This window comes from Aythya fuligula, chromosome 6 (genome assembly GCF_009819795.1).
Source record: "Aythya fuligula isolate bAytFul2 chromosome 6, bAytFul2.pri, whole genome shotgun sequence".
Classification (NCBI taxonomy): Eukaryota; Metazoa; Chordata; class Aves; order Anseriformes; family Anatidae; genus Aythya; species Aythya fuligula.
The window spans coordinates 37,430,166-37,449,770 of NC_045564.1; the positions used below are offsets into that span (position 1 = coordinate 37,430,166).

The 19,605-nt window shown below is 48.0% G+C and overlaps 1 protein-coding gene across 1 annotated transcript; it reads right to left on the reverse strand.

The window, feature by feature from the left end:
- Positions 1 to 5,037: 5,037 nt before the first annotated feature.
- On the reverse strand, positions 5,038 to 16,903 carry RND3 (Rho family GTPase 3). Its single transcript, XM_032190502.1, has 5 exons — positions 16,724 to 16,903; positions 16,531 to 16,618; positions 9,747 to 9,856; positions 8,084 to 8,218; positions 5,038 to 5,532 (listed from the first exon to the last, which is right to left on the reverse strand). The coding sequence occupies exons 1-5, from the start codon at positions 16,874 to 16,876 to the stop codon at positions 5,281 to 5,283; spliced, it is 738 nt and encodes a 245-aa protein (XP_032046393.1). The 5' UTR covers positions 16,877 to 16,903; the 3' UTR covers positions 5,038 to 5,280.
- Between the last annotated feature and the right edge of the window lie 2,702 nt (positions 16,904 to 19,605).

Genomic DNA, 19,605 nt, shown 5'->3' on the forward strand with positions numbered 1-19,605 from the left:
CCAAATCTAGATGGAAACATCCCCATGTGCTCACGCACCCCTGGGAGGGAATGAGCTCAAGGAGGGGATGAGCTCAAGCTCATGGGGGTGGTTAAATCTTCAAAGATTTCCAAAGGAGAGTTTCTGATAGCTGACACCCTGGACATAAATAGGAGCAGCCAAAAAACCCACAAAGGGGCCGGCTGCAGGCCCTAAATCTAATTTGGAGCAATTATAACCAGGATGCAGTCAGCGGTTCTGCTCCGAGGAGCTGGCGAGCAGCAGAGGGCCCTGCACTTCCAGGTCCCCTCCTGCGGCTGGGGGGGGTCTGATTTCAGCCCCCACTTCAATATATTAAATTGTCCCTCAAAGCAAGTAGGAGAGCAGCCTGGCAGGGCTTAGGGTCATTCAGACAAGGCGTAGGAATGGATGTTTTCCCTCACCCAGGCCCATCAGGGGAAGGTTTCCAGGCCATGGCCCAGCAGCGGGGGTTTGGGCAGGCAGGGCCGGCAGCACCCAGCGGGCACAAGTCAATGGTTTCTGCAGGAAATTCACACATAATCCATCAGCAATCGGCAGGGGAAAGCGATTTTGGGCTTTGGGAGAGCTCTGCAGAACTCGTGCTGTGTGTGGGGGTGAGGGGCTGGCTCAGTGGTGGTGCAGCACGCCGATCCGTGGGCCCCAAAATGATTTCCTCTTCAACGGCTGTGGGAGCACTTCCCTTTTCACAGATCCCTTTTAGAATCAGATTAAATCTTTTCTTCTCGTGTTGCTTCTCATCCCTGAGCCTCCCAGCTAATCTAGGGAGGAGAGAGAAGAGCTGCTTGGCAGAACATTTCTCCTCGACGCTGAGCAGCTCCCGCCTTCGCTGGCTCTCGTGCAAGCCCACAGGGATGGCATCGGGGCCCTCAGCTGCCCCTTGAGGGTTGTGAGGGTCTCGGGGGAACTGCAGGAGCTGGTCCGGCCATGGGGAGGTACAGGAGATGTTTCAGCCTCCATCACATCGCCAGCCCCTTTGGCACTCAGGGGCTGCAGCTCCAGGGCTGTCTTGGCTCTTCTTCAGCACCAGCACCTCGGTGGCTTTTGGGGAAAGGCTGGCGGTCAGGGGAGATTTGGATGATGGAAAGACAATGGGAAAGGTTAGTGGCTTGTTTTGTAAGGAAGGAGTTTGGTGGGGAGAAGCCCCATGAGCTGGGAATTCGTAATTATTCGCTTTCATGCAACTAATCTCTCCCTTAGGAGGGCCGGCAGTGGTGCGGGAGGATTAGACAACAAAATGCCACACTGCCAGCATCAAACTCCTTAATTAGCCGGGCTTTGCTCCTTCCTCACCGCAGAGCAGCTGCAAGGAGCATTCCAGGAGGCGAGGAAGGAGCTGAGGCTGTGCCCGGGGCTCTCCTCCTTCCCAGATGGGGGCCCCCAAACTGCACCCCCATGCCTGGGACACAGCACTGCAAGGGTCAGGGCAGGCAGAGGCACCTGCACACCTCCATCAGCATCACTGAGGCATCTTAAACATCTCAGGGAGGAATTTGGGGCAGTTTTGCTGCTGTTGCTCCCCTCCTTCCCACTGGGAAGGGCCGTGCTCTGAAGCTTTGCTCGCCCCAAGGGCTCCAGCAGCACATCTCAGCAAGGTGAGGAGTTTCAGCTCTGTCAGAGCCCTGTCCCCCTTCCCTTCTGCCTCCCAGCTCACCCCACCGAGCTCAGCGTTGCTCTCCTGGTGGTGCTCGGGGTTGTCTGCAGGGGCTGGGTTGTTGCGAGGCGCCTCAGTTACCGTCAGCGGTTGCAAAACCTCATTGTGCAATTAAAAAAAAAAAAACACACTGAAGTTAAATGGTTTTTGCTTTTTTTTTTTTTTTTTTTTTTTGGAAGTGGGCTGAGTGATGGCAACCTGCCAGAGTTCTTTTCCAGGGATCAGATGGTGCTTGAGAGAAACAGCTGACCGAACCGCAGCCTACACACAAAAGCGCTTCCGATCCAGCACCTCACTGGGCAGGGGTCATGCTGAGGGGGTGACGATCCCCCAGACACCAGCTCCTCCAAAAGCAAACCTAGCTGTGCTGTTTCAGCTGAAGATGTCACCTCTGTGTTGGCTTCAGGCACAGACTCATGGTTTTGGAGAGGTAAAGCCGTCTCCTCTGGCTCCCAGGTTCCAAACGCCACCAGCCAAAGCCAGTCAGGGACGTCTCACAAACAACACAGCAGCAAATCCGACCTAAAGGAAATGGTAAAACCCACAGCAATCACAGAAAAAAAAGAGAGTTGGACTCTTTGGTGAGAACTCCTGCTCCGCAGCTGGGAAAAAAAACAGATTATTTCTAATCACATGATGAAGAAACACTTTCTGTTCCAAAGACACTGGGTTTATGCCCAAGCACTGGCTGAGCAGCTCTGGGATTTACGAACGCTCACTTCCCAGATGTGCTGGAACACAGGCAAGGCTAGCGGCTGCGAGAGAGCTGCCAACAGGCTTGTTTATTTTTGTACTGCTAAAAGGAAAACGTAGATAAATCAGGACACCTCCATCTTCCAGGCATCTAGAGCAAAATGACTGAGTAAGGGGAATTTGCAAAGGGTAACAGGCAACTGGTGGTCAACTGCTGATCCAAGTGGTTTAACTGGAAATGGATCTCTTCTGGAGGTCTGGTTTAGGCTCCGGCTGCAACATGGGGCAGAGGCATCAAGAGAGGACTTAATGCATGACCGCCATCACCTACAAAGCATCCTTAAATCCCATCATGAAGAATATATCAGTGCCACGCATGCACCCGGATGGAAAGATGAGAGGCTGAGTGAGACGAACGCAGACCTCGAGGGAGATGTGGCTTTTTAGGCGAGGGTTTCAGCTTGCCAAGGCGAGCTCCAGCCCAGTTCTGTGCTGCCACAAGGGCTGCCCAGCCGCTGAGGGACTGACAGCCGTGTCCAGGCATTCACGAGCTGCCAAAAGGCCACCTCCCCAGGGAGTGACAACCCCGCAGTGTCCTACAAGCCAGGGATGCCTTCTCACCCAGTAAGTCATCTGCTCAGCTAGAAACCAGGTTGTGCCTGCTGCTAACTCACAGACAGCACTCAGGAACGGTTCCTTGAACAACTTCGAGGTACAAAACCTTTTAAAATGAACCTTTAACGCTTTGGAGGCCAAAGCAAACCACACTTAACTTGTTTGCTTGCTCTACTTTCCCCTGCCTGCCTGATTTTTGGGGAAAAGCAACTCCAATAATCCACACCACCTCCTCAAACAAAACAGAAACGCTCCAGAAAAAAACAAAGGGCTGTTCCAAGTACCAGTAAGACTGATTTCTACTCAAATCACATTCCAATTCCAAGCTATGGCTGGCCTGCAGCTCAGTACGATTACGTCCACAACGCATGCACAAGTCTTAAAGAACCAACAAACCAAGGCCGTTTCTGCTACAAGTCAATTACTTGTTTTTAATTCAAAGAAAAGAATGGTAATTTAATAAATACTGCAGAAACATTAACCAAACATACAAAGTGACTTCAACAATTAAAAAAAAGTAATGAATGTCCTGTTTTATAACAGTTATAACTTATTTTTTTTCCACAATATTTAAATACAGAAAGCACTTACCAGCTATTTTGTAATACTGCCCTAAGCGCACTGTTGCATCAGTCAAAAGCTTATTATGGTGGTAAGAATGTCATTTTGTGTGGGAAATAATTGGAATGGATTTTTTTTCTCCTTTTATCAGATGAAAAAAAGTGCCAGGAACACACAGAGTTGAGTTTTAATTATGGTAATCCTTTACCTTTGCAGAAGTCAACGTGAACACAGCTTTAACACTTCAAAAATGAAGCATCATCCTTGGAAACAAAATGCTTGTTCTCAACAAGCTATAGCCACACTGGTTAGAGCTTACAGTATCTTCCTTTCGAGAGAAGCTATGAAGTTTAGTCGGTCAGTAAACAGTTGCAAACAATTTTAAAGGCCAATATATTCAACGTAACGATAGGAATCAGCAAGCAAAAAAAGAACTTAACCAGTTCACTGATGTAATGGTTAATGATTGCTGTCTGGATATGTGTATATTAGTCCTAAAGACTAAACATAGCATCCAGTTTCCACTGGGGACCCCTTAAGGCATCACAGTTCTTCAGACTCCATTTCCTCAGAGCACTCACCACGAGCAAATGAAGTCTGCCACGAGACACGGCTGCCCCAAGTAACTGTACGGGAGTGTCTAACAGAAGGTAATCTGGCTCTGCTGGCTCATTTGCAGATTCTTGGGTTTTTACAAACACAGTTGCAGGGAACCATGTCACGGAGTAGCACTTCTCCATAGCGTTTACAGAGGGCTAGATCTTGGGAACCACCGGGCTCTTAACTCCTGCTAGGAGCAGAGGAGTCCCAGGGCTTCCCCAGATGGGCAGTAAGGCTGAACAAACTAGTATTTATTATTTTTTATAAACTCAGGATCATTTGTCATCATAGCTCTTAGCACCTTTCAGTTGATTTGATAGCTGAACCTACAGTGAAATACCCATACAGTACACCAGAACTTGAGCTCATTTCCACTTCAAATTACAATCACAAAGAGGAAGGGAAAGTCAGAGTCCTGTAACAGGCAGGCAGTTTGTCCCCACGCCCCGATGTGATCCATTTTAATTCTGGGCACCTAAAATACTGGGAAACCTCAAGCATTCGTCTTCATGACCAAAGTGATAAAATTTAGCTTGCGTTGCCATCTCAGGAAGGCAAAACTCCAAACTTCTCACATAGTATTTTCCTCTAGGTGACGTATAGGCCTTGGCATACTCTCCATCTCAACGACGAGCTACTGAAAAATTAGATCATATCCTTTGGAAAACCAACTACAAGGTCACAGGGATAGTTCCTTAAAGAGGGCACATTAATAATATCATCTTTAAAAAAAACATTAAAGTATTATTTTAAAGAAATCAAAGTGGTAGCATCCAGGAGCAGAGCATCAATAAAAGAAACAAGCACTGTCAATGACATCTCTCTTCTTCTCAGTGTTGTTTTGTTTTTTTTCCCATTCACCCTCTCAGCACATTCACATGTTCCTTTTTTATTTTTTTTTTTTATTTTTGGCATTTTCTTCCACGTATCATTTCCTGATGCCACCTCATTTAGAGCTATTTCTTCTCCCTGCTTGGTCTACTCGCTCAGTTCCTAAGTACAGTCTCACACGACAGGTGAAGAGTCTCCTGTAAAGCACTGGCATAAGCACCCATTAAATACCATGTGGCTGTTTACTTCATCGAGCCTCCACCTCTCCCAAACGCTCTCTTCCTCCCGCTCAAGGAAATCGAGGTCCTTCACATCACCGTGCAACTCTTTGCTTTGTCCTTTCGCAAGTCTGTAGCCACTGTAGAAAGTTCTGGCCTGCCGGGCATGTGTGAAATTCGCTTTGTTGCCCTCTGCGATTTGTTTCGTTTAACATTTTTATTTGTTTTATTCACACACGCCAAGGTGGCAACATGAAAAATGTCTCTGACGCTGTTTTCTGACTGTAAGGCTGAGCATTCAATATACGTAGCTGCTCCAATCTGTTTGGCCATATTTGCACCCTAAGGGAAAAAAGAACATGCAATCAATACCAAGTTCCCAGCGAGCCAAAGCAAACCATACAATTACTTTTCAGCACTGTTTTCCATACACAATGTTCTGTGAAAACCAAAGCTAAAGCTCGAGTATGACAGCCAGCAGCTAATTTTGCAAAATAAACAGAGCTCTGGTTCCAAGCTGCATTCACGCATTCTCTCACATGCAGATAAATACCATCTGAAATAGAGACGATAAGCCCAGTGACCTGCAAATAACCACAGCGACACAGGAAAGTACCACCAGCACCTATTCAGGCTGCTCCACACGTCCCTGTCCTAGGGCACAGCACACAGGGGAAAAACCCTTCTTGTGCTTATGGGGAGCAGAGCTGGACGTTTCTGGGCTCGTAGCTAGGGAAGGGATGAAAATAGAAGGACTTCAGGGGCTACACAAGCCCTTCTTTTGCAATGTTAAGTGTGTCAGAAGTCAAAGGCGAGATATTTGTTCTAGCAGCACAAGAAAAACAAGCAGCAAAGCCAGCAGATGACAATACCCCGGGGTCCTACAGGAAGACAATACAATACCGTGTGAAAAAGCAGAGCTGGTTTAATGGAATTTTACTTCGGAGGGACAATCCTCCTAGTAAGTTACTACATCCAAGCACATCCTTGATGATCCTCATGTATCCACGGGCCTGAGGTAGAAGCAAGCAGGACAGGAGCCAGCCCAACCCCTCCTCCTTGCTCCCAGCCTGATGGCACCCATCCATCTGGACCCACATCATTACGCACTATTTGCCTTGCACTGATGCAGCTGCTTTCTTATCAGTTTAAGTGGGATTGGCTGATAAAAGACTTGCTTCGGCCCAAACCCTCCCCTCTGTTAAACACCGCAACTCCTACTCAGCTCAACCTATCTCAGTTCCTCAAAGCTGTTTGCTCAGGTGTAGCCGACTCGAAATTATCTAGGATACTGGGGACAGGGTGTCAGCATCGGCTGAATTTATCCTCCAAACACTTCCTTATGCAGCTAAGAGGAACGAGGAAAACCCCACTGAGCTCTGATCCCAACTTGACTTAGCAAGGCAGGGAATCTAAAAAGAAGCTGCGTATCTTCCAGAGGACTGGATCCTTCCCTGAAAATAGCACAGAAGAGCCCTGGGTCGCTTCAGGCCACCGCTGTGCTTTGGCAACCACGAGACACGCAGCCACAGCTCAGGCTACATTTCCTTCTGCATAAAGTGCAGACAAAATCGTGCAAGTTTGTTCAAGTAGGGGCTTCACTGAGTTATGTACAATTTTCTCTTTGGCTGGTAAGTAAAATCTTATGACTTTGCCCTTCCTAAGGAGTTCTGACATCAGGAGAGATGGGAATCTTCAAATCTAGGTGACAAACCCATTTGTCAGTAGTTTTTCCAATCTCTAGCTCCAAAAAAAGGGTCAAACTTGATAATTTTATTGAAGAACCGCAACAAAACGTAAAACATATGACCTTGGGCATGCCATAAGTGGCAGACTATTCCCCTTCTAGAAAGGCAGAAGAGCTGGCATTTAGTTTCCCTTAAAACTGCCTGAAATGGAGAGAGATTCACTGAACCAAACAGAAAAAAAATACCATAACCAGCAAAAGGCATCACAAGAAAACAACCCATGTTGTATTTTAATTAAGATACTCAGTTCACGGCAGCTCATTTTCAAATTTAAACATGCTGTAGGAGGCTGCATTATTAGTAATTGCATATTAGGAGCTGTTGGTTTGGAAGACCTGAGGTTTTGGATAAGACATCAAAAACGGTTTCAGAGTGCAGGATACACAGGCCAGCTAGAACTACCCGTGCAGGTAACACTTGCACTCTTGCACCCTGCGGGGTGTATATCTGAAACCACCACTGTGACTCAGCTGCAATGCACAAGTAGTAAGGGGAAGTTTATCTTAGATCTTAGTTTTCCCCCCACTTCTCTGCCTCCTGTTCTCCCACAGCCTGGTTCCTTTCCCCTTTTTCACCTCAGTGTCTCTATCTCACAATGTCTGGCTCCAACCTTCTCACTTCCCAACGAGCGAACCACTGCCCAGGACTAAGATGCCTTCTGGATTTGCTGCCACCTCCACAGGGAGCTACAAGGTGTTTCCAAGCAGGGGGACTTTAAAGGGGTGAGATTACACGAAATAATTGTCCTGATGCTTGAGTCAGATGTACGACATTCAACTCAAGCGTGAGGACAACGATTTTATTGCCAGTAAATGAACAGGACAAGCCACACCTCGCAGTTACTGCTCCAGCCTCTGCAGGCACAGAAAAGCAGTAAGCTTATTTTTCAATCCATTTAAAAGGCTCCTCACAACCAATAGGGCCAAAATCTTATGATGCTTAAAGCATGCTTTGTGGGACTGCAGGATTTTCTGCTGCATCCATTGTACACGTAGGCTTTTCCTTTAGGAAGTTTCCAAATTCGCCTCCACTACTTAACCATGTGTATCCACCACCAAGGAGGGAGAATTTTTTCATAAAGATGGCTACGGTGACAGAAAGTCTTATCCTCCACCCCAAAGGACAAAGAATGACACAGCACATACCTGGTCATAGGACACGGGCGTCTGCCTGTGATTGGAAAGTTCTACTAGTGTGCTTACATCCGTGCGCAGATCCGACTTGCAGCCAACCAGAAGCATTTTGGTGTTGGGACAGAACTCCTGGATTTCACCTTTCCACTGTAAAATATTAGGTTGTTGTTATATTGGCATAGTTGAATGCTTAAATCCCCCAAAAATCAATACAAGATAGATTTTAACACATCATGACATTTTATGTAGAAATACCCTTACATAATAGTTGTATTTACCTTCAGGCTGATTTCTGAAGGCGTTAGTTCCAGCATTATCTGGTCAAGGATAAAAACTGACAATCTCCTACACTCACTAAGTCCACTGACTTAGTAATCGAGACTGTTTGCCTGCATGAATAAAGCTTTGCAGACCCGTGACTCCTCACAGGCAGCAAGCACCTAGCCACAGCCACGAACAGAGAGGAACCAAAGCAAGCCGGTGTTACCACATCCAGTAGTTCCTCAAGACTGAGCTAGAGGCCCAGACTCTCTGACCACAGAGTACATGTTGCTATATATTTGCTATATCCAAAAACCATACAAATCTGTCAAGGGTCCCGTGAGGAAGGCCTTCAAACAGGACATCTATCATGTTATTTTCTTTTCTTGCCCATAACCCATACACGGTAACTTTGAGAATAAAAGAAAGCCAATAAATTCCGCAGCCCATCTGACCAGATCATACAATCCCTAAAATTCAAGAATATAATTCGGGCTTAAAAATATATTAATAAAAATCTCTTCCCCACCAAGCAGCAGTACAGTAACCAACAGGAACACAAAACACGGCCAGTTCTAGATGCTTGCTGGCATAGGAGGCAGAGAATAGTCTGAAGTACTTTCTGTACATTATTCAGAGCACCACATGCTGCTTTATGCCCCAGTGAAACAAGAACCACTGGCCCCAGCTACAGAGCAAAAGGAACTTCACATGGTTACGCCTTAAAGACGACACCACAAAGCTTGAGTCATGCCCAGTGACGGAGGGGAGGGCCGGGACCACCTTGTGAACACAGAGCTCAACTCTTAAACAAAAGAGTTTTGACTAGGGGGAAGTCAGGCTCTGAATCTTGGGTCACTGAGTTTCTGAAAAATCCTGAAGTTTGGTGCAGAATTAGGTTTCTATGCTATTGCTAGGTTTTCTGGTGTCTCCCAGAGGCATTTGTTACTGGCTCCTTCTAGCTCAAGACTGAGGAATTATGTAAAGCCATGGCATAAGTCCAAACGCTCTACAGACACTTTTAACTGTCTCTGCAACACAGCAAAGTTTCTCAGTCCTGTTTTTTATATGAATGTGGCATTAGAGACAGCTTCATGCTGCACCCAATGCCACCCTAAACAATTCATTGGTGTCTAAGGGCTGAGGAATGAGAATTTACTTCACCCCTGAGGTTCCATTACATGGTGTGTTGTTTTTTTTTTTTTTTTTTTCTTCAGTTAACATTAATCACTTCCAAATCAATGATTTCAAATCCTAGCAGTGCAGAGCACAGTCTGGTCTTCTTTCCATTAAAAGGAAAAAAAAACAACACAAAACTGAAGTTTCTAACATAGGAAACAGCACCACTCTTCAGAGATTTAAAGACAAGCTACTTATAAACAGTTCTCTCCTCAAACGTTTCTTAAACACTTGCCTTTTTTAGCACACTGTCAAGAGTTTCTGGCCGACTAATGTCAAAGCAGATCAAGACAGCATCAGAGTCAGGATAAGAAAGCGGACGGACATTGTCATAATAAGGAGAGCCTGCAGGGAAAGAAAACACATTATTATCAGCATGTATTTTTCACTTTAAACAATCAAACACATCCAGAAAGTTTTGAAAGCTTTTCAAAAAAGCTCTTAAATATCACCTAGCTACCAGCTTTTCCTCAAAACCACTCCGTACTCCCAAAAGACAAGATTCTCAATTCCCCCTTCCTTTTGCTTCTCACCTACAAAAGCGACAGCTTTCCCAAGTTAAAAGGGACAGCACCCCAGTGATTCATCTCCCACTGAAAGCTTGTGATGCCCCAGTAACCAGAAAAAGGAAATAGGGTCAGCCCAAGTTTAAGTTCCAGCCATAATCTGCAGGAATGTGACTTTGAGGGGGGAAAAAGGAGTTAAAGCACGTCTTCAAAGGAGATTCTCCATAGTTGCATTTTCATGTAAAAAAAATGCAGTAATTTTGAAATCAGCTTTGGATTTTTAATTTAGAACAAAGTTCCAAGTGCAAAAAGCATCTTTAGTTGTCATGGATATTGGTAATTTTTAGAAAAAAACCCTCTTGCTTAGAGTTAAAGCAGTTGTTCCAGTACTTGACCAGGAAAGAATTCCAGCCCTGCAGACAGACACGAGTTATCTGTCACAAAGAGGCACCGACTTGTAAGCCAATACACGCCTGTAGTAAACATTTATGTCTAGCCCATAAAACAAATTCTGATCAATGAGATCAAAAGCTAATGCTGAAGGAACATAAAGAGGTGCAATGTTGCATGTTACAACTGTTCTACTTCGAGAGCAATTAAGGGATACGACGAGTTTCTTTAAGACTTCTAACACGCAGTTACAACTTCACCTGCAGTCAGAAATCTCATTTTTAGCACCTGTTGAACCTGCAAGAACATTTGGGGGAAATCTCCCCTTTTCCATTCACTCGGCCACCACTCGGTTTGGCCTTTTAACTCTGCTGAAGCTTCATTTACCAATGCATTTCTGATTCAGAAGGGTTCTTAAACAGTTAAGCTGCCCACCAGGATCAGGGCTTGGGCTTTAAAATACATGCCCGTGACTTAAAATGCACTTCAGCATATATTCTTACTCAGGTATTTGTCTTTCACAAACCTAAACTCCAGCATGGAGCATACACAACAAGAACACAGCTTTCAAGAGCTAGCAGGCGTGACTTCTGGGGTTATCGGCCAATTACAGCTCCAATTTTCAAACTACCTAGAACTAATTGCAAGGTCTCGGAGGCTGAACAGAGACTATTAACTGGATTAGAGAAATTCCTCGAGTTTTTAACTGACAGACAGCTCATGCTGTTGCACAGAGCAGAGCGGGGAATGGTGTGAACGGATCGCAGATGACTTCAGTTGGACAGCTTACACGAGAAGGAAGGAGTCAAGAATCCCAGGAATGTTGTTTTTGAAATGAAGAGGAACACATGGGGAACGAAGCATTACCAAACTAGGTAGCAGAAGGTAATTTGTTGAACAAGACTTTATTTTATTCAAGCGCTCATCTTCATAAACCATGTCAATCTCACGGAGAGGCAGCTGTCAAAAACCTGCTCCTTAAAAAAACAACAAACCAGCTCGCTGTCTTCGGCGGTAAACGAGACATCAGGAGGAAATTTAAGCTGAGCTGACCAGAAAAGCTAAGCCCTGAGCTCCGAGTTACCCTGGTTGCAGCACTATGGCCTTCCCTGCTGCCTGCAGCACCGCTACACAGCTCAGCACCACCTGAACACCCCCAGACCAGGCTGCTAGCCCCAGGGCCGAGCTGCTAGCCCTGGGCAAGCAGACAGCACCCTCAGTAGCCACCCCTGTGGCCCAGCACCTTCAAACAGGCCGCAGAGGCAGCGGCCTGCACGCCTCTGAGTGTGGGCAAGTTGGGGCAGGGCGAGATTTTGGGAGCCTCAGCGCTCGGCCACAGGGCTGCCGGCTGGAAAGGAGGCTCCGAAAGCCTCACCCAGAAACTAATCCCGTAGACACATACCTAACTTCTCACTCAGCAGCCTCCCGGGACACCAGGCACCATATAAGTCCATCGGCGTGTGTTTATGTACACACACACAGCCACCACCTTCAGCCCAGAGATCCCTCGTACGGTGTCAGCTGCGGCTGGGTTTGTTCAGAGGGTTTTTCTTTTCAGGTTTTCCCTCTCGTATTAATGCTGAGGAACTAGAAGATGGACTTTTATAGGCAATCCTTCCGTGCAGATGCAAGCAGGGAGTGTTTGACACATTTTTCTCCTCAGGGCGGCGTGCGGCAGAACAAACTGGAATCGTTTAAAGTCCTCGCGCCAGCAGCACCGACAAAAGAAGTTTCCTGGTCTCGTTCGACAGCAATAACCGAACGTTTATTATTATTTCACAAATAAAGAGCAGCCCCGGTCCTCAGCGAGGCGAGGCTATTCGATCTGGCTTTTCATCATTTCACCCAGAAACCCTCAGAACCGAGGAATCTCAGGAATGAGGCTCAAGTCTGAGCAGACAACTTGAACGCAGCCCAGCAAGGCTGTTCAGCCTTTTTCAAGTTAGTCTGCAGAGCTGAAACCATGCCAACCCTGGAAAACAGAAGGAGAATGCAAGGCTACAGCCATGGTATTCGGGAAAAAAATAAGCCTGCCTGTGTTTGCGATTCTGCTCTTACAAAGTAAAACATTTTTGTCGGGGACAACTTGAATGATTTATCAGCTTTATCAAGGGATCGCTGATAATGCTGCAGTTCATCTTGTTTTGTGGTGAAAGTATATTCCAGCTGCAATCCCCGATTTTATCTGTTTGGCAGCTTAAATAATCTAAGCCAAAGTAATTTACACAATTTCAGCCCCTATGCTCCATGCAAAGCACAGCACAAGTTCAGCTGTAAACCCCTCCCAAGCAGCCTGCTTGGCTTCAGTCTACAGAAGATGCCAAAGCTCAGGCTTAATAAACACCAAAATTATTCACATCATTGAAAGTTAAAGCATGCTTTTTTTTTAATTTTTGGATGACTTAGTGCTGCCCTAAGCTGCTAGAGCCCGGAGGAGGCTGAGCACCACCGGGCTACTTGCACATCGCCACCGGGCGCTGCCCTTCGGACTCCGGTCAGCTGGAAGAACGACAGCCAAACAGCAGCCTCCTCGCTCCCAGTTCCTCAGGCTTGCTGATTATCAGCTAGATAAAAAGCCCAGCAAACACCGCAGGGGCAGCTCCGAGCAGCTGGCTCCTTGCTATGGCCTTCTTCCTTCCCAGCACACCTCAGCATTTCGGGGAAAGCACCCAGCTCACAGCAGCGTGCGTTTACATTGCTGTACCTCAAACAGAAAGTGGGACCTCTGGTCCACTTACCAATTCTATTTTTTCCCCTATAGAAGGAAAAATAAACTATCGGGACTAGTTACTGCTACGCAGTCATGAAAGAAGAAAATCACATGGCTCAACACAGCCAACTTGTTAAGTGAACTGGAAGGCAGAAATTAGACATTTCCTTTACACTGCTTACTGCCAGAGAGCTCAGGGAAATAGGAACTTGAACTCCTGTATGTTTCAGATACCTTCTGAAAGATACCTCAGCAAAAAAAATACCCTTTATGATTAATATTTTTTTTTTTTTTATGTAGACGCTGAATACACTGTGCACATTCAAATCACAGTAAAGCTAATTTGATTTAAGGCTCTAAGGCCCTTCTGGATTTAATTATATGCTAGTCCCCAGCAGTGCACAAGTATTTCTGGCCCTGCTGAGAACTACCAGAGTGTCCAGTACAGTTTCCCCTGTTCCAGCAATACAAAAGAAACTCAGGAGTTGTTGGGGAGGCAGATATGTGTACCTAATGAACAGCATGTGATACCTGAACAAGAAAAATGCCCGTCAAAGTAGTCACTTTTAATGGAAGAAGGCAAAACCTCAGTAAACGAACCACGTGCACGCTGAACAAAGCTGTCTCATACACAAGCATTCTTCATGGTGTCCACAAGATTACACCATGAAGCTTTAGCCCGAAGAAACTTCTCTCAAGTACTGTACCTAGCAAAATGTGCAAACAGCTGCCAAGGAGCGCGGGACTGCCACACTGTATTACCACAGAACAGAATAATTTACGATGTAGTTATATTGCAACCAGACATTCCTGCTTTGAAAAAAAAAAAAAAAAAAAAAAAAAAAAAAGGGGTTTGGTAGTCCAAAAAACGATTGAAATTCAAGTTGGCAAGTGTTTTCCTTAATGCTGTGGCTAATTTAAATCCTTATAATGACTTGCAGAACTAGACAGTACCAGAAAATATTTGAATAATGAACCTTCCCATTCCACTCTTACTTGTAAGCGTGTTTTGTCCCAAATTTCTATGGGCATACCCAAGATACAACAAACTTCCCAATATGTATACAGCTGGCTTTGAAGGTTCAGCTAGGAGATGCTCTGTATTTTGCACTTAACATGCTTATTACTCTAGGAATCTTATTTTATAAGGGACTTATTTTCATAAGGTAAACCCAAACCATGATAGTTGGGCCTGTTTTCACTCTAACATAAGGCTTTTAACCAATGCCTACAGTTTTGGTTTTCTTTGCATTTTCTCAATGAGCAAAGAAAAACCCTTCAGAGTGGCTGTACCTTCCTTTCAACGCAGTCAGTGGGAAAACCAGCGTTTAAGTTAAGGTATGGACTAATTTGAGAGGTAGCCTGAGGCATGCTCCCAGCTAGGACACAGCTGGAGAGTAAAAAACGGATATTAAATACAGATAAAGTCATCCTGAAATACATACAGTATACTGCAATCAAGCCCTGCCAAAGAGCATCCGTTTTCACCCTCCCCCCCTCAAGAAATGCAGAAAATCCCCAGGACTTGGGCCATTACCTCCCCCAGCCCATGCTGCGATGGATATTATCCTCCATTAGCATTTGGCAGCTACAAATCATATTTGGAAGCTAACTAGATCTTGTCCTGCTTTAAAGTCATTAAGACATTTATTGTAATTCGGCAGAGGACTAGGACAAAGACTTGTAAAGGACTAAATTACCAGGAATTTGAGATAATGCTAGAACCTTATCTTATCTCCTGATGTCTCTTATCTGGCGATGTGATTTTGCACTGGGTGAATGGGCTCTGGGCAGTTTTCCTCCTGGAAGAGCTGTTTGCAGAGAGCCTTCAGCTGCAGAATCCCACCTCCAGAAGATGTGCTGTTCTGTCTGCTATTACACCGAGCATCCCACCTTTCAAAGGCTTCCTCGTTAGGTGCAGATTGCAGACAAATTAACCACTTGTCCTGAAGCTCCCGACTCTGCCAGCCTGCCTGTTAGCTCCAGGATGGGCCTGGAAGCCTGGCGTGCACCAGCAAAGGCTGGCAGGTGTTTGTTCCGCTGCTGCCATCTTTTGAAGTGCTACAGGATATTTCATTACCAGGGTGTCGTCAGCCTTTGACATACAGATTCCAGGCCTTCACACGTCAAACAACCCGCGCGGCGCATTTTAATAGCTAAAGATAAAATTTTCCAGAATACCTTTGCTAACCATTAATTTTTAATAAGGCCTTACTCCACCGAGTTTGTTGCAGCCAGCTTAGTAATCAGGATGAAAGCTCAAACCAGACACACTCAAGAAGCCTCCAAGTCTTATTTGGCATGAGATGAAAAAAAAAATAAATCAGTTTAGAACTATGCTGATACCGACTGTGGGCACGGAGACTGCCTTTTCCCAGTAACTGTGTTGCAAGAGTTTGGAATCATTTCCTGAGCAGCAAGAGGAAAACCAACTCAAAGCCCCAATTCCTTTTGTTGAAAAGGGATTAAAATTTTAGTTTCTGGTAAGTGGAGCAATTTCACATGGAGACAGATCCGATGGGTCCAAGCACAGCACACACAAAGCCTGCCTCATGAAGGAAAGGCTTGCATACTCTGTCAAGTTTTTCCAGCTCTTTCTTCTCAACCCCTTCTGCAGAATTAATGCTGATCCACATCTGTGTTGATGTTTTACCGTGTCATTCACCCCGACCATTTCTCCCAGCGCCCTCACTTATCCAGCAGAGCCTCGCTGGCTGCCCCGCTCCTCTCCAGCGCCAGCAAGCTGAGGGCTGCACCCTAACCATGCCGAACCCGTGTCCGTGGGGATGACCTAAAGCAGGACCCCAAAGGCTTTCTGGCCTCATCTATAACCTGAGACAGGCACAAGAACCTCAGCCTCGGAGCTGGTGATTTTGAAATGGCCACTGAAGGCACGCCTGGAAGAGCCGCGGCACGCAGCTGCTGATGCTGGCGGGTAAAAAGGGATGGTTCCTAAAAAAAGGATGGTGCCCCCTGCATCTTCGGGGAGGGGGGATGATGCCCAACCTCCTAGTCTTTCTTGACTTTAGAGGACCTCTAAAACGTGGGAAAATTACCGCGTTTTGTAACAACGAGACCCGAAGGAGCCTGCAAGGGGCTCAAACACCCCCTGACTCAATTTATCACGAACACCCATCAACACCTCTCCCCTCTCCTGAAGGGTAAGGAAGGGTTTTGTGGCAGCGGAGGTGCAGATGGCAGCTCTGCCCCTTTTTAGGGAGCTCTCCCCACTCGTTATAGGGAAGACACACACCGCTAACCCACCTGCCCCTTCTGCAAGCCCCTATGAGCAGAGCTTTGTCCCTCTCCCCCCAGCCTCAGACGCATCCCCCAGCACCCCAGGGGTACCCCCCAGCAGCTGGGGATCCCTGGGGGTCCCTCGGTCCCCAACCTGCCCGTCCCGGGGCTCTCACCGGAGGTGTCCCAGAGGCTGAGCTCGATGCGCTGCGTGTCGATCTCGAAGCTGGCCGTGTAGTTCTCGAAGACGGTGGGCACGTAGCTCTGCGAGGGGCAGGCAGCACAAGGCAGTCAGCCCAAACCTTACCCCCTGGACCTCCCCAAACCCCCAAAACCCCCCAAGACCCCCAAAATCCCGTCCCCCCGTACCTCGGGGAAGCAGTCCTTGGCGAAGACGTGGAGCAGCGCGGTCTTGCCGCACTGGCTGTCCCCCACCACCACGATCTTGCACTTGACGTTCTGGTTGGGATCCATCACCGCCGCCTTGCTCGATAACTTCTGGCTCGCTCTTCTTTCCTTCATTGATCTCCGCTTAAGTCCCCTCGGCCGGCCACGACGAGAAAAAAAAAAAAAAAAAGGAAAAAAAAAAAAAACACACCCAGCTGCCTCTCCTCGTCCCCCGCCCACCCCCAAAAATATTAAAAAAAGGATGATAATGATAAAAAAAATCAAAGTAGCCCGAGGAAGCCCAGGTGGAGGTGGCAGAGCCGCGGGCGCCCCGCCGCCCGCCCGCCGGTCCCGCGCAGACTGCTTTGTCCCCCCGCCGCCCGCCCCTATTTATAGGCTCGCCGCCGGCAAGCCCCGCCCACCGCCGGCGAGGCTCCGCCCCCCCGGCCGCGCGCGCGCTGGCGGGGCGGGGCGCCCCCTAGGGGAGAGGGAGGGGCCCTGAGGGGAGGGGGGGCTGGGGGGGGTGAGGGGGGATTGAGGAGGGGGGGAGGAAAGGATGGGGAGAGGGTGAGGAAGAGTTGAGGAAGGGATGAGTAAAGGGTGAGGAGGAGGAGGCTGAGGAAGGGATGAGGAGGGGGTGAGGAAGAGTTGAGGAAGGGGTGAGGAGAGGAGGAGGAGGCTGAGGAAAGGATGAGGAAGGGGTGAGGAAGGGATGAGGAGGAGGCTGAGGAAGGGGTGAGGAGGAGGCTGAGGAAGGGGTGAGGAAGGGGTGAGGAGGAGGCTGAGGAAGGGGTGAGGAAAGGAGGAGGAGGCTGAGGAAGGGGTGAGGAAGAGCTGAGGAGGAGGCTGAGGAAGGGCTGAGGAAAGGATGAGGAAAGGATGAGGAGGAGGCTGAGGAAAGGGTGAGGAAGGGCTGAGGAAGGGCTGAGGAGGAGGCTGAGGAAGGGGTGAGGAAAGGATGAGGAGGAGGCTGAGGAAGGGATGAGGAGGAGGGTGAGGAAGGGGTGAGGAAAGGATAAGGAGGAGGAGACAGCTGAGGAAGGGGTGAGGAAGGGATGAGGAAGGGGTTGAGGAGGAGGCTGAGGAAGGGGTGAGGAAGGAGTGAAGAGGAGGATGAGGAGGAGGGTGAGGAAGGGGTGAGGAAAGGATGAGTAGGAGGCTGAGGAAGGGGCTGAGATGGGGCTGAGGAGGAGGCTGAGAAGGGTCTGAGGAAGGGGCTGAGGGTCTGAGGAGTGGGCTGAGGGGATGAGGAAGGGCTGAGGAGGGGGCTGAGGGGAGCCCCGGGGTGCACGCGGCCATCCTGAAGGTGGGGTCATGCCCATGGCTCCTCAGTGGGTCACCCAGGCCATAAACTCTCCCCGTGTCATTTCTGAGCCCAAACACCATTGTTAATAAAGTCTTGTGACACCCTGAGGTGGAATTGCTCCGCTACCTGGTGTGTTCACCCGCAGGACGGTGCTCCTGACACGGGCAAGGCCGGCTCCCAAGCGTGGTGTTTCCAAGACGCAGGGGCACTAACATTTGAGATTTCTTGTTGGGTTCACCTCTTTTATTCCAACATGGGTATTCGAACACGAAATTTATTTAAGAGTATGGGGAAATTCAGCTGTGTTTTCATGCTTTCAGAGTGCAGCGAGCCCCGTTTCTTCATTCCTCTCCACTCTCTTATTGCATTTTCATGTCCACACCGAGGCCCAGCAGCCACACAGGCAGAGGCAGGTGGGACAAAACCACGGAGGTTCAGCCTGGCTCCGTTGTCCCAAACTCTCTGCGAGCCCAATAGCCCAGCTGAGGTGTATCTGGTGTGCCTAAGGGGAGAAGAGGGGGCTGAACGAGCTCTTTGTTGCTCTCGAGTGGGAGCTGGATGGAAACATCTGCTCCCTGTCAGCTCATCAGTCACCTCCGTGCAGATGGAGGCAAGATGCACCGAACCTGGTGCTGATCACCGGTCCTCGGTGGTGGTTTGGATCATCCCTCTGGACACGAGGACACATCCTGGGCACAGCACACGGGGCCTGGGGGGCTGCTCCTGCACATGGCTCACACGGAAAATTCGCCTGCACCTAGCTATGCTAGGAATGTGGAAACTTCAACACGCTGCCACTTACTCATCCCGACTTCCAGCAGCACGCCTGGCGCTCACACGAGGAGGGGCGGCTGTTTACGTGCTTTGTTTGCTGCTACGGCCGCTGCCAGGGCCACCCAGCTGAAAACCCCGGCTTTCAGGCCGTCGAAGGAATCCCTGCAGGGCTGTGCACCAAGCCGAGGAGCTTCGAGCCGACAGCCTGAGCTAATATTAGCAGAGCACTCGCTGCCACACAGGCTCCGGGGAGGAGGAAAAGGGCGATGTGTGGCTGTGCAGGGAGCCGCCTGCACGGGCATGGGATTGCTGCGAAGGGAAGCGTGGGACCTCGCAGCTCCGTGCACTTGTGACAATCAATAAACCAGGGGGCTCCGAGACGTGCCTGCCTGCTCTGGAACAGCTTGTTTGTTGTCATTCCTTGGGGAAACTGTTCCAGATATGTTAATCCCTGTAAAACTATTATTCATGTCGTACTATTAAGTTTAATGCCTTTTCGCATCTCTTGATAACCAGGGGGATAACGCAGCGGGGTTAACGTTTCCATTGGTATTTTTCGCACGCAGTCTGATTTTGATTTATAAGGCAGAGTGTCTTGCTTTGCTTAGTTCAAATTCCCCATTTTTTCTCCAGGTCTGATTCCTTCTTAGACTTTCTCAGTTTCTCTGCTTTCCATCCAGGACAGTATTATCTGTATCGTAACACCATATAAATAACCCGGTGTTATCTGCGGTAATGACTGCTGATCGAGTGTAGGATTTTATGGGGATATCAAGATGTATTT